This window comes from Chelonoidis abingdonii, chromosome 7 (assembly GCF_003597395.2).
Source record: "Chelonoidis abingdonii isolate Lonesome George chromosome 7, CheloAbing_2.0, whole genome shotgun sequence".
In the NCBI taxonomy this organism is placed as follows: domain Eukaryota; kingdom Metazoa; phylum Chordata; order Testudines; family Testudinidae; genus Chelonoidis; species Chelonoidis abingdonii.
Genome location: NC_133775.1, coordinates 44,978,060 through 45,000,913, shown reverse-complemented (window position 1 = coordinate 45,000,913; position 22,854 = coordinate 44,978,060). Strand labels below are relative to the sequence as shown.

At 44.8% G+C, this 22,854-nt stretch overlaps 1 protein-coding gene across 5 annotated transcripts in view; it reads left to right on the top strand.

Moving 5' to 3' along the window:
* Window positions 1–15,586: 15,586 nt before the first annotated feature.
* The window catches only part of PTPRC (protein tyrosine phosphatase receptor type C), a 124,432-nt gene continuing 117,164 nt past the window's right edge, over window positions 15,587–22,854 (top strand). For 3 of the 5 annotated variants that reach the window (XM_032786235.2, XM_032786236.2, XM_032786234.2), the window contains exons 1-2: window positions 15,587–15,694; window positions 15,779–15,896. In XM_032786235.2, coding sequence (XP_032642126.1) covers window positions 15,830–15,896 — 67 coding nt within the window. In that variant the 5' untranslated portion in view covers window positions 15,587–15,694; window positions 15,779–15,829. The remainder of the gene's footprint in view (window positions 15,695–15,778; window positions 15,897–22,854) is intronic. The other 2 variants (XM_032786239.2, XM_032786237.2) reach the window with 1 other exon arrangement.

The window sequence follows — 22,854 nt, the reverse complement described above, 5'->3', positions numbered from 1 at the left end:
GAGATTTCCTGCAGCAGAGCTAATACTTGTAATATGCTTGAAGATGTCAAATATCAGAACAGCAGTATTGCTAAATAAAAGAGAGAGCAAAAAAGTTCTTTGAAGAGAAAGAGAGTGTGTGTATGTGTGTGTCTGTGTTTTCAAGGTTCCTTCCCCACTCTGAACTTTAGGGTACAGATGTGGGGACCTGCATGGACACTTCTAAGCTTAATTACCAGCTTAGATCTGGTATCGCTGCCACCACCCCCAAGCACTACATTTCTTCCCTGGGTAGTCTTGAGAGACTTCACCAATTTCCTGGTGAACACAGATCCAAACCCCTTGGATCTTAAAACAAGGAGAAATTAACCATCCCCCCTCCTTTCTCCCACCAACTCCTGGTGGATCCAGATCCAACTCCCTTGGATCTAAAAAAAAGGAAAAAATCAATCAGGTATTAAGAAAAAGGCTTTTAATTAAAGAAAAGAAAGGTAAAAGAAAACCCTCTGGGAGAGATTAGCATACCAGCTACTCTCACAGACAACAGATTCAAAACACAGAGGATGTTCCCCTGGGCAAAAACTTTAATACACACAAGAATACCCAAATTTGATAATTCCCTTAATGGTACCAAGACAAGTTACAAAGAAAATAAACATAAACCTATTTATCCCTTTCTAAAACTTACTACTCTGATAAGAGGCTGGTTCCTTGATCTTTTTCACTCCGGCTGAAACTGAGACTCTAAACAAAGGAAAACTTCCCTCCTTCCTTTTGAAACATCTTGCTCCCCCATTGGTTCCTCTGGTCAGGTGTCAGCTAGGCTAGGTGAACTTCTTAACCCTTTACAGGTCAAAGAGGCATTAACCCTTAACTATCTGTTTATGACAGAGTGTGTGTGTGTGTACATGTACACTTGGCTTTACAATAACTTAAGCTAACACAAGTCTGATGAATAACGAAAGGTAGATTTACTACGGTGGTCAGAAATAAACATTGCAGTTACCTTAGCACAATGACTTTAAACTAGAAGGAAAGATGAACAAACAATTCCTAACTCAGCCCTGAAGGTAAGTCCAGTACGGAAGTACAAAGGGGCACTCCCCAGGCCTAGTGCCAGGCATATGTCACTCCACCCACCCTGTCCTGAAGACAGTCATGTACTGGCCTGCAGATCTCACAGCCAGAGTCCAGTTTTTTCATCCATGTTCTTTAGACCTGTCTGCATAGTCCCTTTATCTGCAGGCCTCTTCCAAGTAACCATCTGTCATGGCTACCACTGAAATCCTGGCCAGCAATAGGCTGCTTCACAGCCTGGTTCTCATCTTTTCAGTCTCGTCTTCTAACATATCCGACTTGCTCTCTGCAGCCACCTCTCAACCTTCAGCCTCCAGAGCCAGGTCCCACCCTGACCTGTGTGAGTACTTCCCCTTCCTGTGCTGGAGCCATGAGGGAGCACTCTATTGAATGAATGTTGCACAGAGGGTTAACACAGTTCCTAGTAAGGAGTCAACAGTTTCATTACAGTAGCGCTATAAAATGTCATCTATGTCCCTGTTTCACTCTTATCACATCACAAGTGTGTGTTTTGCACCAATCACTGTGCAAGGCCAAAGCTTGCCATAATGTGCCAGGTTACAACATTGCAAAATGCTGCAAATATTGGTGACCTGTTCTAGTCAGTGCAAAACCACTGCTCTGACCCCAAGAGAGGAGGGCCTTGGTGGGAGAGGTTTAACATATCTGGCAGCAAATCTGTCCCCAGTTGCTCTCCTCTGTACATACACCGGAACTATAGAGCGGAGAAAGGTAGTTGCACAGGGGTAAGAGGCAGAGCTCCTAGGGGTGAAAGTAAAAATAGGGATTTACGGGTACGGGGCTGGGTTGGGGCCACCACTGGCCCCTGGAAGGGGCGGGGTCTCAGGCAGAAGGTGTTAGAGCAAAAGGAATTTGTTAACTCCTTGCTTATGGCAGTCCTCTGCTTATCATCCCAGTATCATCCCAGTTAATCTTTGCACGTATGTAACCCTTCTTAGATGCACGTAGGCAAAATACCTAGGAGAAAGATGCTAAACAGATCCAATACTTATCTGTAAAAGGAATTCAAGAAATGTATGAACTAATAGAGGTTCTGCACGTAGAAATGTTTGTAACCTAGTATATAAAGGCTGTTCTGAGCCAGTAAGGTGTGTCTTCTTCCTTTGGCACTAGCCGAGAAAGAAGCACCCGCTCAGCTGACCGAGAATAAAAGCTTGGTACCCGTCTTCCTGTCTTCCGTGCCTCCTTGGGGTAATTGACTAGCTCCAGGGGGAAACGAGCCTATTTGGCTAACAAAATGGCGACCGCGGCAGGACTTCTCTCCCTGTAGGGAGCGCTGACCGGCGGCCGAGGGCGATACCGAAGAGTGGCCACCCTGAGCGTGGTTTGCTCAGGCTTCGGGTCGTCACAATCGGCCGTGGCGGCTGCGCCCCCTCTAAAGAGAACTCCAAAAGACACGGAAGCAAGACGGCTCCAGAAGAAGGGGAAGTCCAACTGCCGGACGCGGCCACTCCGGGCGGTAAGTGCGTTTACCTCCTGGGTTCGAGGAATAACGCCCCCGAAGTGTGGGTTGGATGGTGGATACCCTCTAGGCAGCCGGTGAAAGGGGAGGTATACTGACATTTGTTGTAGTTTCATACATGTCTTGTTATTGTGTTAGTAAGTAAATAAGGAACGGCCCATGCATAATACTACTAACTCTACGAGTCCGTGGGCCGTTCTGGATAATTACTGGGACTTAGAACAGCCTCAGGGATTGTTCTTGTTTATAGGAGGAGTAATCTTGTTTTTCCTTTTAATGATGTATTGGAAACCGAAACTGTAATTGACTGAGGGTTTTTGCGTGAAGTAACACTGACCAGGTCTGAGACTTAAGCTGACTCCAGCCGCCCCAAGACTCCTGCGAGGGGAAACCCAGTGACCAGGATATCTTGATTGCAAGGGGGGTCAGCCAAACCTCGTGACCAAGTGTATATCTAAATTAGAGCTAGATCCCTATCTCTTCCTTATCTCGAACGTTGGATAAGAGCACGATGGGGTCCGGACAGAGCACTTTTCCCGGGACACCCCTGGGATGTATGTTAAACAACTGGAAGGCGTTTAGATGCCAGGCTGATTATGGAATAGCACTATGTAAAGATAATCTTGTAAAGTTCTGTACCCTTGAATGGACAACATTTGGGGTAGAATGGCCCGAGGGGGGGACGCTCAGGCCAGAAACTGTACAGGCAGTACATAGTATCGTGACTCGGGACGGGCATTGGGACCAATACCCCTATATAGATATTTGGCAGGACCTGGTGGCCAATCCTCCCCCATGGTTGCAAAAATGTAAGGCACGAACCATTAAAACCTTACTGGCCCGTGCCCCTGTTAAGAAACCCTGTCCTCCTGTCAAGAAATCCTGTCCACCAGCTGTAATTCCCTCGGCCCCTGATCCTATGCCTCCTCCCCCTTTGTATCCTGGCCTTCCAGTTCTGCAAGCTCAGATTGAAAGCTCGCCCCCCCCGCCCTCCGTGGCCAGCGCTTCAACTGTAGAAATAGGGGAAGGACCAAGCGACCAGGCAAGGGGTGAGTCAGACAAACCAAGCCCTCTTGAACGGGAGCCCTATAACCTTAGGAGAAAGGTTGACTCAGTGACAACCCATCTCGGGACCACTCCGAAAAGGAGGGTGTGGAAAATGGGATCTACTTATAGTCCTGGGGACACTCAGTTTACCCTTACTAACTCCTCAGGCGAGGATGACTCAACACTTCAAATGCCTCTACGGGAAGTTGTAGCCCCCACTGGTGAGCTTGCTATGGTATATGTTCCCTTTACCACAAGTGATTTATATAACTGGAAACAACAAAATCCCCCGTTTTCGGAAGATCCCGCCCCACTAACAGCGGTATTTGAGACCTTAATTGCGGCTCATAACCCTACCTGGGGCGACATGAGGGTCGCTCTTAATACTCTATTAACTGCAGAAGAGAGACGTTTAGTCCTCTCAAAGGCCCGCGAGTGGTTAACTGTTGAACTGAGGAAAACCTCGGACGAGGTGGCTGCGTTGTTGCCTGAGAGCCCCCCCGACTGGCCACAGAATAAACAGGGCCAGCCTAAGCATAGCGAATATGCTGCGGCTATAGTGCAGGGAATGAAACGTTGCATCAGAAAAACCCCTAATTGGTCCAAACTGTATAGTATAAGACAGGAAAAGAACGAAAATCCAGCTGCTTTTTATGAACGGCTCTGTAATACTTGTAAAAGATATACAGACCTAGACCCTGAGAGTGCTAATGGGAGACAGGTACTAATCCCCCTATTTATTGGACAGTCTTATGAAGACATTAGGAAAAAGTTGCAAAAGTTGGAGGGGGCGTCGGGCAAAAATATAGAGGAACTGTTAGCAATTGCTTTGAAGGTTTATGATCGAAGGGATGATGAGGAACGAAAGAAAGGGGCCCGCGCTTTGGCCATGGCCCTAAGGGAAGGATATGAGGAAAGGGGGGACAAAGTTAAGGAACGGTCAGGGCCGTTGGGGAAGGGAAAAGGCCCCCGTCTGGGTCGGAATCAGTGTGCTATCTGTAGGGAGGAGGGACATTGGAAGAATGAATGCCCCCGGCGACAGGCCACGGGAAGGGAGCATAAAGATAGAACCCCGCCCCGTCCAATCCTCTATAGCAATACAGGAATCCCGGGGGAAGAATCCTCCCCATAGGGAGGCCGGGGGACCCAGCGGCCCCTCCTGGCAGCACAAGCCGCCAGCCTGGATCCCACGGTGAAAATTAAAGTGGGGGGCCGCCCAATTGAAGCCCTTATTGATACTGGGGCTACCCTTAGTTTGCTCCCCCTTAATAAGGCTCCCCGAGGTAGAGCTCAGGGATGTGCCATAGTCCAGGGGATTGAGGGACAAACTACAGCTTTGGAAAAAACTTTGCCTCTTCTTGTAAAAGTAGGGGACCGTCAGATTTCTCACCAGTTTGTTTGTAGCCCCTCCTGTCCCATAGCACTCCTTGGACGGGACATTCTTACTAAATTGCAGGCAGAAATCTCGTTTGACAATGGAACTATGGAGGTCAGGCTTCCTAAGCAGCAAGCCTCTAATTACCAGATGGCCCTTGTAAAGGCTGGAAGTCTCTCCCCGGAGAGCCGGGGGAGCGATAAGGACCAGCTGCCGGGGGTTCACTTGGAAGTTTGGGCAGAGGAGGGAGGCGTGGCCCGAGCCAGGAATGCTTCACCGGTACATATTTCTCTTAAGGAAGGGAGCAGTCCGGTCCGGGTTCGACAATACCCCCTCAAATTGACCACACAAATCGGGTTAAAACCTCTCATTCAAAAGTTTCTGCAATGTGGGTGGCTCATAGAAGGCACGTCCCCATATAATACCCCGATTATGGGGGTGCCTAAGCCTAATGGACAGTATCGATTGGTACAGGATTTGAGACAAGTTAACAAGCTAATAGAAGCCCCCTATCCGGTAGTCCCAAACCCTCACACTATTTTGGGACAAGTCCCTGAAAATCACAGCTGGTTCTCTGTAATAGATTTAAAAGATGCCTTCTTTTCCATACCCCTTGATCAGGAATCTCAAAAGCTGTTTGCCTTTGAGTGGGAAGACCCAGATACTCACTACAAGGCCCAGTATCTCTGGACTGTCGTCCCACAGGGACTTACCTGTGCACCCGAGATTTTTGGCAGCCAGCTAAAAAGAGACCTCGCTCCATTCCTGGCTAGTCATCCCTCATGCAACATAGTCCAGTATTGTGATGATCTGCTTTTAAGCACTGAAACAGAAGCAGCCTGTAAGGAACAGACTATAGAGCTCCTTAACTACCTTGGGGCACAGGGGTATAAGGTTTCAAAGGAAAAAGCCCAATTGGTTAAGCAGCAGGTTACCTTTCTCGGGTATCATCTGTACCAAGGACACCGTAATTTGGGCAAGGAAAGAATTCAGGTTATACTTGACAGCCCTCAACCCCGGAATCCCCGTGAATTAAGGGCCTTCCTGGGACTGACTGGCTTTTGTCGACTCTGGATCCCTGACTACGGAGGAAAGGCTAAGCCATTGTATGAATCCCTCACTAAGGAGGGTCTGCTTTACTGGGCATGGACCAGGGAAATGGAAAAAGCATTTCGAGAGCTTAAAAAGGCCTTGGTTCAGCCTCCCGCTCTAGCCCTTCCAGATCCCCGGAAACCATTCACCTTATACGTTCATGAGAGAGGAGGGGTGGCAGCTGGAGTCCTATGCCAGAAGGCAGGACCAACCTGGCAACCCATTGGATATTACTCAAAAGTATTGGACCCAGTTGCCAAGGGGTGGCCTGCCTGTTTACGGGCCGTAGCGGCTACCGCCCTCCTCGTTCAGGAGGCTGAGAAACTGACCCTAGGCGGAGACACTGAGGTTGTGGTCCCCCACGGGGTGCCTCAAATACTGGGAACAGGTGCGGGGGAAAAGCATCTAAATCCCAGTCGACATACTAGGTACGAGGTGGGGCTTTTGCTGGCCCCTAATTTAACCTTTAAGACGGTTAGTTCTCTTAACCCAGCCACCCTGCTGCCTGATCCCCAGGCTCCCCGCAAGACCAGCCCCATCCACGACTGTGTGGAGGTATTGCAACAAGAAACTAAACCCCGCCCTGACCTTTCGGATTTGCCCTGGCCCAACCCCGATCTCGAAGGGTATGTTGACGGGTCTAGCTATGTGGTCAATGGCAAGCGGTTTACTGGAGCGGCAGTAGTGATTAAGGATAGAGGAGTACACAAGTTTAAACTTAGCCCTAATCTGTCTGCTCAAGCAGCAGAGCTGGTAGCTCTTATAGAGGCTCTCCGATTGGGAACCGGGAAAACTCTTAATCTGTATACTGACAGTCGTTATGCTTATATGGTGGTACATGCTCACGGGACCCTGTGGAGAGAAAGGGGATTCATTACAGCTTCGGGCCAAAAGATTGCACACGGGAGCCTCATTAAAGCGCTTCTTGAGGCCCTGATGCTTCCCCTCCGAGTTGCCGTGATACATGTGCGCGCCCATGGAAAGGCCCCTGAGGCTGAGCAGCGTAGATATAATCAGCTGGCTGACCAGGCTGCAAAGGAGGCCGCCCAAGACGGGGCCTCTTGGCTTCTGGTGGTTCAAGATACAGAGGCAAGGACCCCTCCTCCCCAGTATACAAATGAGGAAGTCTGCCACGCGCAGGCTGCAGGAGCCAGGCAGGTTTCCTCTGGGTGGTGGAAATTACCTGGGGGGGAGATCTTTGTTCCTCGACCAGTGCTTCAGGAAATTCTCCGGCTGTTACATAAAGACGGACATATGGGGTCGGGAGCAATGGTTGATTTGGCCGCCCGATCTCTTAAGGGACTGGGCATGCACATGGAAGCCCAACGAATTGTTAGTAATTGCCCGGTCTGTCAGCAAACAAACCAAAAGGGGTGCGGCCCTCCTGCCCCAATGGGAGGACGGCCCTGGGCTGCCTTTCCGTTTCAGAGATGGCAAGTTGATTTCGCCGAGGTGCCCCCTTGCAGGGGCTATAAATACCTACTTGTGTTTGTTGATCAGCTCACCGGATGGGTAGAATGCTACCCTACCCGGCACTGTCAGGCCCGCGCTGTCACTAAGGCTTTGTTACATGAGATACTTCCTCGTTTCCATCTCCCCGAGGTAATTGAGTCTGATCAGGGAAGCCACTTTACCTCAAAGGTGGTTCAACAGGTTTCCCAGGCCCTGGGTATACAGTGGAAATTGCATACACCCTGGAGGCCACAAAGCTCGGGTCAGGTAGAGAGAATGAATAGGACTCTCAAAGATACTCTTACTAAAATATGTGCAGAATCTAACTTGAAGTGGCTTGATGCTTTACCACTCGCCCTTACCCGCATTCGAAGGGCCCCACGTAAGGGTCTCAAACTTTCACCCTTTGAACTGGTCTTTGGGTTCCCTCCCCGAATACTCGTCCCGGGGTACCGGGAGGATGTGAACTGGGAAATGGGAAAGGACTCCTTGTGGAAGCAGGTATCTGGGTTGCAATCTGTCTTGTTACAGCTGCATCGATACGCGGCGCCTTTCCAGGCCCTTCCCTTGGATCAGCCTGTACACCCGTTCCAGATCGGTGACCAAGTCCTTGTCAAGAAGTGGAAGCGTGACCCCCTCACCCCACGGTGGGACGGCCCGCACACTGTCTCGCTCATCAGCCAGACTGCAGTTAAAATCCTTGGGAGCGACAAGTGGACGCACCATACACGGGTAAAACGGTTTTTAGACCCTAACCAGGTGATCAAGTCAACAGAAGAGGACACCAGCCCTCTGTCCGCCCCGGCACCGGAGGCCCGGGGTGGCACAGGCGAAGACTCCACCTGGGAGTATCAAGGACTGGACGGACTAAAAGGACTGTTTAAAAGAAGGAAATAATGAAGCTATCCATAATATTTCTGCTTATGTACCCCTACTACTGCTATGGTTGGGAAAATAGGTTTTTACAATTAGGGGAAACAGTGGCAAGTTCCTTTAATCTTAGTAAGTGTTGGGTATGTGGAGGTCCAGGAGATTTAACCGAGTGGCCCTGGGTAGCCCAACCAGTGCAACCCAAATGGTGGGTTAGTAACTTAAGTATAGTACACGATGGAACGGGAATATGGACCGAGGATAGTAGTCCCTGGCGACTCTATTCTTCCGGAATAGGCACCTTTTGCCTTAACCGGACAAGACGGGAGGGGGTACATTTAGGAGAGAGCAAATGTGATTGGACTCTATCCCTAGGATATGATTGCTATGATTCCAACTGTAACACGTATGATTGTTCCAAATACCAAGGGCGATGGAACCACACCCATGTGAAACTTACTAATAATAGCTGGGTGAGATGTTCCTACCAGCATCATACGGGCGAAGGTTGCAAGGCAGTAGGATTAGACGGGTTCTTTGATGCTATCTTTCTAAGCTGCCAGCGGGACAATACCACTAGTAAGGATCATGTGGTACGGTGGCATCAATGGGCATGGCAGCACTATAATGGAACCCGGACCTTCTTCAAGTATTTTTGGTCTAACATCGACAAGCCCAGATTAGGCTGTAATTGTATTTGGAAGGCAGGGGCCGGAGCATGGAAATGCCAATACTGTGACTCCGATGGTGAACCAACCGTTATGGGGGCACCTTTCCGAGTCGGTAATTCTTTGTATTTTGACGAGACAGTGGAGGATTCTGAGACCTGGGATGGTCCCTTTGCTAATGGGACTTGGGCCCTAAAAGGTCACTATTGGATTTGTGGCCAATATGCTTACAGAAGGTTGCCTCCAAATTGGACAGGTGTATGTTACGTTGGGTATATTAGGCCCCTGTTCTTTCTACTACCCCAAATACTGGGAAGTAAATTGGGAATCAAAGTATATGATGATCTAATTAGGGAAAAGCGGTTTGTGGACTCCTCCTTGGCCGCCGGGAGCTCCCAAAAGTGGGGAGCTCAGGAGTGGCCTCCTGAAAGAATCATAGAACACTATGGACCGGCCACATGGAACCCTAGTGAGCTGTTATCTGGGGCCAGGGAGCCCATTTATAACCTAAATCGAATAATTAGGCTACAGGCTGTTTTGGAAATAGTCACTAACCAGACAGCCACGGCCCTTGACCTTTTGGCTGATCAATCAACTCAAATGAGGAATGCAATTTATCAGCACCACATGGTCCTCGATTATTTGCTGGCAGAGGAAGGAGGAGTTTGTGCAAAATTAAATGAGTCCAATTGCTGCTTACAAATAGATGATAATGGAAAGGTGGTAAAACAGCTAACAAAGGAAATGAGAAAGTTAGCCCACGTCCCGGTCCAAACATGGGGCGGGTGGAACACAGACTGGTTTACCTCCTGGTTACCACAAATAGGTTGGCTACGAAGGGGTTTCCTCTTTGCTATATTTTTCATTGCAACCCTATTAACCCTAGCTTGCTTTGCTCCCTGTTTAGTGGCACTATTTAAACGTATGGCTAATCAAATTGTATATCAACGAATGATGGCACTGTATCAGCCAATAAAAACTGAGGACTGGGGGGTTTGAAGCTCTCAAAACGCTTTTAAGGGGGGATTGTAGAGCAAAAGGAATTTGCTAACTCTTTGCTTATGGCAATCCTCTGCTTATCATCCCAGTATCATCCCAGTTAATCTTTGCACGTATGTAACCCTTCTTAGATGCACGTAGGCAAAATACCTAGGAGAAAGATGTTAAACAGATCCAACTTATCTGTAAAAGGAATTCAAGAAATGTATGGACTAACAGAAGTTCTGCACGTAAAGATGTTTGTAACCTAGTATATAAAGGCTGTTCTAAGCCAGTAAGGGATGTCTTCTTCCTTTGGCACTAGCCAAGAAAGAAGCACTCGTTCAGCTGACCGAGAATAAAAGTTTGGTACCCGTCTTCCTGTCTTCCGTGCCTCCTTGGGGTAATTGAGTAGCTCCAGGGGGAAACGAGCCTATTTGGCTAACAAAGGGGCAGGGATGGGGGCTCAGAGCCAGCCCCAGCCCACCTGTACTGGTACGTGCCCTCTCCCGCTTTAGTAGCAGTGGTAGCTGGGGGCTCCGGCAGCAGTTTAAAGGGCCCAGGGCTTGGCCGCTGCTACTGCCCCAGGCCCTTTAAATAGCCCCTGGAGCCCTGGGGTAGCAGCAGTGGGGCTCTGGCAGCTATTTAAAAGGCCTGGGGCAGTAGAGGCAGTGGAAGGCCCGGCCCTTTAAATAACCCCTGCAGCCCCACTGCCGCTACCCCAGGGCTCCAGCAGTGGGGCTCTGGTGGCAATGTAATTTCCCCACTGCTGGAAGCCACAGGCCCTTTAAATTGCCACCTGGGGAAGCCGGGTTGCTCTGGTATGGCACCGGCTTACTTTGACCTCTGGCTCCACCTCTCTTTGGTGAAGTTTTTCTGACCCAGGCAGAGCAGATTAAAAGAAGGAGCCAGACTGAAGAGCACTTTAGCATTTTGTTGCCACAAACACTTCCCAGCTCTTTATTTTGAAAACACGGTTAAGTCTATTAGCAGTGGTCCCTGCTGGTCAGGGAGGAGATATGTTGGTTGGCCAGTGGTGGGAAATGGGGGCGATAGCTCTGCAGCTGCCAGACTCTTTTATACTTGTTCTGTGGATAATCAGGTGGCTTCTTTCTCCAGAGCTGTCCATCTACTGCCTTTCACAAGTACTAACATTTGCTTTCAGATAAAAACAAATAGTGTTTTGAAAAATTAAAAGTCATTCTCAATAAAGGTCAGCTTGTGTCCAGCTCCTGCAGGAGTTAACAAGGATGGAAGGCACATGGGGGAGGGTGTGGCTTGGCATGCCAGCCAGTCTTACCCTGCATGCTAAACACCTCCAACAAGTCTTGTGCTTCCCAGAAGCACATTTACTCCTGGTGCTTGCTCCGTTCATTACCCCAAAACAGGCTAGTGGCTAAACGCCATAAACAAACCCTAACATTGCACTCTTACTATCTTCATTTGATATAGCTTCATACTTCTATCATTGTACTTACGTCCATTAATTGAGCCATGTAATGATCAGAAAGATATTCTCACCTGTTGTCATCCTTGAATTCAGGGCCACCCAGAGGATTCAGGAAGTCTGGGGCAAAGCAATTTCAGGGGCCTCATCCATTAAAAAAAGTTGCAAAACTATAGAATATTACATTCTCGTGGGGGCCCTGCGGGGCCCGGGGCCTGAGGCAAATTGCCCCATTTGCCCTCACCTCCACCCCAGGTGGTCTGCCTGAATTCTGATTTCCAGATGCTCTATTCAGTGCTCTCAACTAGTCATTGAAGAGAATTTTAACTAGATTTTTAATCAGGAAATAGTGCTCCTCACTGGCCCATAACCTGATGTTGTATTTTATGTGTACTGAGTTTGAGTTTAAAGTTTCTTTTTAACTTAGTTATTTCAACAAATTGTATTTGAGTTTCTCTCCCCCACCCCCTTTGGAGGGTTGCTCTCAGGACGCATAGAAAATCTAATTCAGTACAAATGAAATCCACTCCTATACATTCACCCTAAATGAATTATGTGCATTTTGCTTGATTCACACTATTTGCTTTGCAGAAAACTCAGTTCAAACGATGTGTGCTTTATGTGCAACCACCATAGTTGTACATCCAAGGACAAGAACCTGAAAGGCCTTGTGCTTGGAGTACCTATAGCTCTTGCCTGTGAACACATTGTACTCTCTATACCCTGTCACACATTTAGTGGCTGGTGTAGCATAGCACTCTCAGGCTCCCCACAGTGGAGTCAGTAACTATGTTTTGAACAAACATTGTATAGCAATAAAAATCTCAAATGTTTCCTATGATAAAATGAAAACTACAATATTTTAGGCATCTCAAAAGAGTGTGTGAAACACTGGGACTACCCTGCTAAAAATTGGACTGTTGATCCTTTACCACTGAGTGGGAGAGGACAGTTCAATGCAAATATTTTTTTCTCTCTGAAACTCAGTGAGTGGAATTGTTGAATTTTATGGGGAGTAGGGTGAAAAAGGTAGAGAAGGAAAGTTCATCCTTATGTCTTCTAGCTAGTCAGTAATTCTTTTAAAAAATAGAAATACTGGGCCTGTTCCGTGGCTGCTGTAAATTGACATAGCAATTGAAGTCAATGGATTTTCTGAAATCTTTGCAAATTAAAGCTCATGGGGCTCAATTCTTCACTGCCTTGCATTTTGTGTAATCATTTTCACAGTGCCGGATTAATCTTTTGTGGACCCCGAGGCCCTGCCCACACTTGGCCTCTTCCCCCAAGGGCCTGCCCACGCTCTGCCCGAGGCCTTGTCTCCCATTCGCAAGGGAGGGGATAGGGCGGAGATGAGTGAGGAGGGAGTGAGGGTGGCAGGGGACAGAGAGGAGCGAGTGGTGGGCAGAGTCTCCGGGGGAAGAAGCTGAGTGGGTGCACGTCCTTTAGGTAGAGGGGAGGAGTGTGACCACAGTCCAAGCACCGGGGCCCCTTCTGAGTGTGGGCCTGGCACCGCTGATGCCACTGTAAACCCGATGCTGCATTTTCACCTGTGCAACGTGTAGGTTGCTTCCACATAAAAATTCTCCGGTCCTCTACGCTGGTGGTAGCATTCTGTTTTGTACTCACTTTACACCATACGGAAAGGCAGACCCCCTATGATATTCATTGACTCCCCACTGCCTAAACAGTTTAACTCACTAGGGAGCCATAGTGCTACTTTGTCTTTCTGTGACCACACATCGAGCCTCAGAGGGAAGGTTAATGCTGTAACTAGCTGTTGGCCTCTTAGCTTTGATATCTCAAAGTGTAATGGCATATTAGGAAAACTCTGATGTCTTATAAAATTAGAATTTGCTAATTTTTCCATTACACAATTTGACTTTGATTGTTAAAAGTTCAGAAACAGCAACCTATGCCAACGGTGTGCTTGGATTTGTACAAGAAACAAAGGAAGACATGATCTCTGCCCCAAGGAGTTTACAATCTATAAAAAGGAATTTAGACTCCAAACAGTTTCAGATCATGTCAAGTTTTATAATAACTCCCTGGAGTTCTTGGGTTTAAATCTTGCAAACCTGGAACAATACAGGCGATTGTTACTAAATTTTTAACAGAAAGCTCGCAATGTGAGCTAATCTTGTGTCTCATTAAGTGATTTAACAGACAGTGTTAAATGCCATGGAAATACGTCAGTTCAAAAATACATACAATCATGAATTTTTGATTGTTTTTGAGTAAAGAATCCTCTGTCTGATTAAACTTTATATGGTGCATATTTGCAAGCTTAGAGGTGATAGGGCTACATCTTCACCTGATGTAAATTGAAGTAGCTCCATTTACTCCCATGGAACTATATCCATTTGATATCCACTAAAGCTCTGATCCATATGATGTTCAGTATTTTTTTTTTAAAGAATTGGTGCAAAGACATTCCATCTTTGGGATAAGTTTGTTGTCTGTCTGTTATGTTTTTACTTGCTTGCCATGTGCCTGCTTGATTGAAGTTTACAGTATGGTCTGGTTGGGAGGGAGGCTGTGTGCTGAGCCTCGCGGCCTTCTAGGCCAGGCTGAGAGCTTCCTAAAGAGGCTCTAGCCTGCCATTCTTTGATCTCTTGAAGATCTCTTGACAAGGGGGCAGGGCTAACTTGGAAGAACAGCCAGCTCATAAGTGACCACAGGAACTAGCAAATGGGAGTTTTGTAAGGAAGTTTAGAGAGAATGTGTGAGAGTCAGATAAACATTCTTTAAACCTAGGCCATCGACCAGCTGTCTCTCTCTCTCCCTCACCCCCAAAAACACACAAACCCCCTCAAGAATAAAAATAATCAGGGAGAAGTCCAACAGTAGAGTAGGAACTATTCAATTTATTGCACTGAATACAGCATGTATGATTGCCTGCTTTGTGGGCAGGTGGCATATAGGTGTATTCAGTGCAAGTAGCTCATGACCATCAGAGATCGATGACGGGCTCTTGAGACCAAAGTGGCTGAACTGACAGAGGTAAGTGAGACAGGGAGGTCCCTACATGAGGCTTTCTGGGACACAGTAGAGTGCTTCCATCCCCAGTCTGAGCACCCTTATTTCCTATGTTAAGTATAGGGAAAACCTGTAATATCTCAGATATTATTTATGCACTTTTCTATAATATGGTATTTGGACAGTCTTTACATAATTTATTGTATAAGACTAATAAACATAAACAAATGAGGCTTTCTTCCCTTTTTTAGCAATCCTCTGAACTCATGGTGCTGCTGGTAAATGTTGGTAATCTTAATGTTGATCACTAAAGTGGTGGTAGCTGGTTCAAACCCCCAATGAAAGAGGCAGTCCCAGCATTTCTCCCCCTTTAACCTCTCTTCTGCTCTTCACCATCCAACTGGACCTTAATCAGCTGTTGGATACCATTCCAGTGTCTGCAATGAAGGAAGACATCTGCAGTCGTTTGCCTACTCAGCAGGAGGGACTCAAGTCCTCCAGGACTGTGCTGCTCCCTGGTAAATACTAGAAAGGGACTAAATATTCTATCATAGGGATGTGTCAACTTTTTGTGGAACTGACTGCCAAAATTCAGATTCAGCGTATTGTAGGTGGTGGTATGAAAGCCTTAGACAACTAAAGCATGTTGACTGCCTAGATACAGAACAGCACAAGAAACAGAATACAGGTCATCCATAGCCATTTGGTATTGAGTACTGTCATGACAGGAATTCCATTTTTGCAGAGAGACTGTTATCAAAAGTACTTTTTAGACCAATGTTCAAATGTTATTCATTTAACCGATATTCACTTCAATAAGAACTGGGTATTTTTATTATGGCTGTATTGTCAGCTTAATATGTTGATTCATTATGTCCTCAGAAGGATGTTTTTTCTTCCTTGGTATAGCTTGAAAGAATACATGGTTCATGAATGACCAGGCACTGGAACAGAGCTAAGTTACAGACAAGCTTTTGAAACATGAAATTCTTTTCAACTCTCCTTCAGTTCTTCCACAGAAATGGTTTAAAATGATCTATTTGGTTGAATTAAGGAAGTTAAACATTAGTGCAGCAACTTAAGAAAAACCCTCTTGACTTCCTGGAAACTGAAAAGAAAAAAAAAGCGGCATTTTAAAGAAGTAGGTAAGATTGTCTCTGACATCACTTAGCTATACAGTGAGATCGCGAGTGGTTAGTCTTTGGGTGACAGAGGAAACTGCTCCTTGACTGATAAGCAAGCACTGCAATGTACGTGCACAGTTATTCTGCTTTTGATTCAAGTTTTGCCGAAAAATACTTCTACAGAAAGATAACAATTATTTTGCTTTCCAGAGAGACACACATGCTGTTTCATAAGGATACTCCTGATTTCCAGATATAACCATGTTTTTGTGGCTTGAACTCTTGGCATTTGGCTTTGCCCTTCTGGACAACAATGTTTTTGTCAAAGGTAGGTACCAACTGATATTTCATTTTCTAAATCTGGTTCCGTAAAGTTCTTTTAGCAAAACAGAATGTGGAAGCTTTGCAAAGAGAAGAACTGACAAGACAACTTTGTCCAGAAACTATAATATGTTGGTACTGCAGCCATAATGTGGCAAAGGCTACACCAGAACAGGAAGACGTGGCTTAGAATGTGCAAGAGAAAAAATGTTTCCTGTGTAGCCGTCCGTGAATATGTATAAACTTTTTTAAAGAAAGCTTTGCATTTTATATTTTAATTGTCTTTTAATTCAAATAATTTTGAAAAAATAATTGATTTAGAGCTCTCATAAATGTCAGTTCAGTGGAATCCCAGTTCATTTTTTAAGAGTCAACATTTTATTCCTTCACTGTTTAAAAAGATTAAAAATATCACTGAAGGAATCTTTAAAAAGCAAAACTCTCTTTGTATTTAAGACACTCCTTGGTGCCGATGGCATACAGTTCCTCAAATTTAGATTCATATTGTAAAGAGTCTAGAAAAAAATAAAAAACTGACTGGAGTGATGGGAAATTGTAGAATTTGTGTAATTACCATTGACAGTTTTCAAGAAATAGAGTAATTTTGTTGAGACATCCGCTTTGTAGTTAGTGAAAATTAATTAAAGGGACTTAGAATTTAGAATGGTCCGCAACTACTTTCCATTATAAGTGAAGTTAGCTCAATCTTCACTTGTCAGACTTCAAAAAGAATGGTATAGTCTAAGGGCCTGATCCTGCAACATTGACAGCTAGGTTTAGTGCTTGCTAATGTGAGTAGTCAATTAAGTCAAAGTAGTAAGTATCACAAATGGCCATCAGTGTCTGTAGAATCTGGATCCTATGATGATACAGTTTTCAATTAAAGAGGGCACAGTGTTGCAGCATGATTGCCCCCACCCTCTACCACCCTTCCAGTTAGCTAGTTTATATAATTGAGGATATCGATGCATTCATGTTAGCTACTGCAGCTGTTTGTTAAGCAATGTTCATCCTAAAAGTGGTCCTTAATTCACTTAATTCCAGACAGTAGCAAATGGCATGGTCTGATTCTCCCCTCATCTACAGCTGTTTTACTGTACTGTAATTTATTATTAATTGATTTCAGTGGAGTTATTCTTGATTTACACTGGTGTAAGTGAGAGAAGAATCAGACCCTTAGTTGCTAACATGTTTTTAGCCGGTTTGAAGTCTGGGTATTAGTTCTGTAATCTTTGAGAGCCTATAGAAGATGAGTACTAAGTAGATCTGGTTAGTCGCTGTTGGATATTATATGGAAACAAGTGAATCCTGCACTATAAAGAAAAGAGGCGAATTCTCTTTTTTTATCTGCTCTCCCATTTTTCATTGTTATAACTCACGTCTACAGATGTCTGCTGCTCCCTTTTCTTCAGCAAGGGCAGGTCAATGCCTGCCTCCGTTGCAACCCCTCTTGTAAGTCCGTGCAATGGCTAACAGAGGGGGCTGGAAGAGGGGATGAGGAGGAGAGGGTAGCACTACTTTTCCTCAAAAGACAGATTTTATCTTCTTTTCTGCGTAGACTGGTCTGGCTTCTGCCAGTTCCTCCCTATCAAGTTGCTAATATAATTGTTATAAGAGCCACAGAAAGCAGAAAAACAGAATAAAGTCAGTAAAAGTTCAAATACTGAAATGGCATTAAGGTATTGGAGAATTATGAGGGAGAAAATATTTGGCTTAAAACTTTGCTCCGTCTCCATTTCTTGGAAGGAAGGAATTCTTTCTTCTCACATCTTCCTCTGTGATTTTGGGCAAGTCACTTCACCCCTTTGTATCTCTGTCTCCCCTTTTGTTAAATGGGGATAAAGCTATTTACCATCTTTGTAAACCATGTTGAAATCTACAGATGAAAAGTGCTGTACAAGAGCTAGTTGTTATTGCTTGTGATTAGCCGTACCATATTAATTTACTGAATCTACTATGTCAAATATCCAACAGTATAGACACTGTAGGTCCCATTGGGACTAAAATCAAAGATGTAGCAGGGAGGGAGCACAGAACATCAGGGCTCTGGGATCTGCACTCTCTGCCTGTTGGTTACCAGGTGGAATTTAAGGTGTTGCTTTTCCCTATGTAATTTGGCACGTGCTTATTTGAGAGACTCCGGTCCCCAGGCCTTACTGACACAAATTATGGTCAGTTGTTGTAACCTTCCTTCCCTCCCTTGTGCGAAATAGTTTACGTTTGACTTTCAAGACATGTTTAATGCCTCTCTGTTTTTCTTGTTATTGGGTAGGGAAGAGTTTGATAGGGGTGGATCTTTCTGTTAGGACAGGTGTATTGGTGGACTTGATATTTTTTGTATTGGTTACCATTGGCTGGTAGGGATGGAGTAGGTGCTAGGTCTTATCTGGAGTGGTTTGTTGCCGAAGGGGTTATACTAGGAGGGAAGGAGAGGGTCTTTAATCTTGCTGCAGGAATAGTTTGCTGGTTATTGTTAGTCAATGGTGAGTTTGTTGCTGGATTTGTCTTTACATTATGATTTGTGGCCAAGATTCAAATATGCTTAGTGATTTTTTTGGGGGGGGAGAAGGGGCTCAATTTGTGGGGCCCAATCTGAGATGTTTTAAAACAGCTTGATTCTCTCAAAGTGCTAAGCACCCACCCTCTGCCAGTCAGATCCCTGTAAGGTTGGGTACCCCTACATTGAGGCGTTTAGAAACACTAGTCACATTTAAGAATCTTGACCTATGTTTTTAAAGAATGTCAAAGATAGCTAGAACCTGGGAAAGGTGCCTTTTTATATATATATATTGCTTGAAATTTCAAGAAATGAAATATAAGTGGCCATCTGCAGTGTGTCAGTAATAAATATAGGAGTAATATTATTTTTAGCTGTTCAGTACCCATTTTCTAATGAACATTGAAAACTTCCATACTGACACAGACGTAAAACATCTCCAAGTTACCAAGTGCACTTAGGCTCCATTCCTGAAACTTGGTCTGTTCAGGGAGACATTTGTATCCACGAAACATCCCATTCAGGTCACTTTTTCAATGTGGTGTCCGTCGCTCTCAAGTCCACTTGCACAGAACAGCTTGTAATATCAGGGCCTAATGCCGTCTGGCATATGCTATGGGGCTTTATAACGATCAGTGTCATAATATGGTCTTTTGTCTAACTTGGTTTTCTGACAAACAATCAAAATGTAAGTCTTGTATTTCCAGGGTCTATCTACAGTGCATATTGAAGCATATCTTTATGAAATGCTACAATTGTTCTCAGATTTTTTTAAACACATGCTGGCTGAACATTCTCTCATCCCATGGCTTCAGGCCATCCTTTCCTCCCACTAAAGAATGGGTGTGGCAACAGTTTTCACAAGCCTTTTACCCACAACTGATCCATTTCCTTTTCACAAGAAACTCCAAGTTCCACTTAATAATTTGGGTTTGACTTAATTATTATTATTATTTATTATTATTTTATTATTTATTAATTAAAAAGCTTCTGCAGGCTCAGGAAAATCACTGCCTGAACAACTTCCAACCTTAATGGCTAATGAGCTCAGTCTCAATGCCTTTTCTTCTTTGCTTTGGCCACAACCTTTGGCAGAGCTCCCCTACGTCTTTGGCCTCCTGAATGGCAGATAGTCTGAAGGATTGTGCTGGAGTGCAACTCAGGCTACCCTTCTGGAAAGATCTAGTGGAATCATGTTGTAGTTATAAATTATAACTGTTGAAAGCCATGGTAATGCTGGGAAGGTGGGGTAGTTAGAAAAAACAGAATTGCAAAAACTAGAACAAGATATTAGAGGAAGAATAGGGGAAGAGAGAGTGTTCTGAAATACACTCTCTTCTGTGACGCTTTTCACTTACAACAGCCACCTGTCTCTTGAAGAAGTGTCGGGTATTTCACCGTGTTGTTTTCAATAGTGCATGTAGACAGCAAGTTCTCTGAGGCAGGGACCTTGTTTGTGACAACTCAGTGACTTTTCAGTGCTCTGCTCACTTCTGGTATTTCAAAATCTGATAATAGATGGGAACCAGAAGCATGAAAAACAATAGAGGAAGGAGTGGAGGGTAAGAGAGACAGAGGAAGGGAGGGAAGAGTGAAGAGCATGTAATATGATAGGATTATTGTTGAGGTGTATTGGCTGTTATCTAAGGAATATAGGGAAAGGAATGTTGGTTCAAGGCGAACAAGTTTTCTTTACGCTCTGCATGGCAAACCTCTGATTCCAACCATATAATTCATTTAGATTTCATCATTAAAGCATTTATATTTACAATCTGAAATGCAGCGAACCACATTTAGAATCAGAGGGGTAGCGTGTCAGTCTGTATCCACAAAAACAATGAGGAGTCCGGTGGCACCTTGAAGACTAATAGATTTATTTGGGCATAAGCTTTCATGGGTAAAAAACCTCACTTCTTCAGATGCATGCAGTTAAAATTACAGATACAGGCATAAATATATTGGCACATGAAGAGAAAGGAGTTAACTTACAAGTGGAGAACCAATGTTGACAAGGCCAACTCAGTCAGGTTGGGTGTGGTCCACTCCTAATAATTGAAAAGGAAGTGTCAATACCAAGAGAGGAAAAAATGCTTTTGTGGTGAGCCAGCCACTCCCAGTCTCTATTTAAGCCCAAATTAATGCTGTTAAATTTGCAAATTAATTGTAGCTCTGCAGTTTCTCTTTGAAGTCTGTTTTTGAAGTTTTTTTGATGAAGGATGGCTACTTTTAAATCTGTTATGGAACGCCCAGGAAGACTGAAGTGTTCGCCTACTGGCTTTTGTACGTTATTTTTCCTGATGTCTGATTTGTGTCCATTTATTCTTTTACATAGAGATTGTCCAGTTTGGCCAATGTACATGGCAGGGGGCATTGCTGGCACATGATGGCATATATCAGATTTGTAGATGTGCAGGTGAATGAGCCCCTAATGGTGTGGTTGATGTGGTTGGGTCATCTGATGGTGTTGCTAGAGTAGATATGGGGACAGAGTAGGCAATGGCGTTTGTTACAGGGATTGGTTCCTGGGTTAGTGTTTCTGTGCTGTAGTGTGCAGTTGCTGGTGAGTATTTGCTTCAGGTTAGGGGGCTGTCTGTAAGGGAGTACTGGCTTGCCTCCCAATGTCTGAGAGAGTGAGGGATCATTTTCCAGGATAGGTTGTAGATTGTTGATGATGTGCTGGAGAGGTTTCCACTGGGGGCTGTACGTGATGGCCAGTGATGTTCTGTTATTTTCCTTATCAAGCATTCTTAAAACTACAGTACCCACCTGGGGAAGTGAGGAAACAGATTGACAGAGTGAGACAGGTACCCAGAAGTCATCTACTACAGGACAGGCCCAACAAGGAAAAGAACAGAACACCACTGGCCAAACCGGATAGTCTCTATGTAAAAGAATAAATGGACACAAATCAGACATCAGGAATGGTAACATACAAAAACCAATAGAAGAACACTTCAATCTCCCTGGACATTCCATAACAGATTTAAAAGTAGCCATCCTTCATCAAAAAAACTTCAAAAACAGACTTCGAAGAGAAACTGCAGAGCTACAATTAATTTGCAAACTTAACAGCATTAATTTGGGCTTGAATAGGGACTGAGTGTGGCTGGCTCACTACAAAAGCAATTTTCCCTCTCTTGGTATTGACACCTCCTCATCAATTATTGGGAGTGGACCACATCCAGCTTGACTGAATTGGCCTTGTCAACACTGGTTCTCCACTTGTAAGTTAACTCCTTTCTCTTCATGTGCCATATATTTATGCTTGTATCTGTAATTTTCACTCCATGCATCTGTAGAAGTGGGGTTTTTTTCCCCACAAAATCTTATGCCCAAATAAATCTGATAGCTTTTAAGGTGCCACCAGACTCCTCACATTTAGAATGTACTACCAATATACTCCTACAATCACAGAACTGCCATGCAGAGTTTGATTAGAAGGAAAGTTCTTTTTGGAACATGTCACACTGCAGTCATTCCCTTTACCTCTGAATTTTACTCCGATGCTATTATGTTTATATATTTGTATTCCAAAGGCCCCAGTATAGACTAGGGACCCACTGTATTAAGAATTACACAAGTACATAGAGAAACTCAGTCCCTGCCTTCGCAAGACAGACAAAGGGAGGGGGAGAAAGGGGAAATGGAGGTGAAGTGACTTTCCAAAAGTATCATAAGAGGTCGAGGTTAGAATTAGGAACAGAACGCTGGTTTCCTGACTCCTTATCCCTTGACCTATTTACTAGACCCTGCTGCATCCCTGACATTACTTATATGTATTGAATAACCTAAAGGTCTTCATACTCAATCACTAACACATTAAGTCTCTTAAGGAGTATTTAGTAGGTGTTTCTTCTCTTGAGAAGCTGCATGGAGGTACATTCTGCACCATGCTGAGAGTGAGACACAGGGGAAGACCATAAAGAGTTTAACTCCATGGTGTCCTCTCTTCGTATTTGTGGTCTAGTTAGATATTATATCTAATTGTCAATTTTCCTGAGTTCTGCCACGGCTACCTCTCTTTGCCTAAATGGCTGTTGCCTCTTAAGTCTCCACTCAACCATGACCAGGGCCTTAGTTATTTTCTCAGTTAAACTATTTAATGGAGATTGGATTGCCAGGCCCATCCAGGAAATGGCAGTACAGTCTAGAAATATGTCACCTCGGGTAGCCTATTCCCTTTTCCATTACTTCAGGGTGCCCACTGTCACACATTGCTATTATACTCATGTCTGATTAACAGTCAAGAGGATGTTTGATGTCAGCTAGTTCATGTAATTTCAGTCAGGAAAACCACTCTGAGCTAGTAGGCAGTTTTTGCATGGAATGTTTACTATTTTTGAAGCTGAAGTCAGGCACTGAATCAGTCTGGAATCAAATTGATGCAACATAACAGTGTAAAGCCCTGAAATGGTAAAACATTGATTTCTTCCTGTAAATATCAAGATTAAACAACAAAAACAACCTA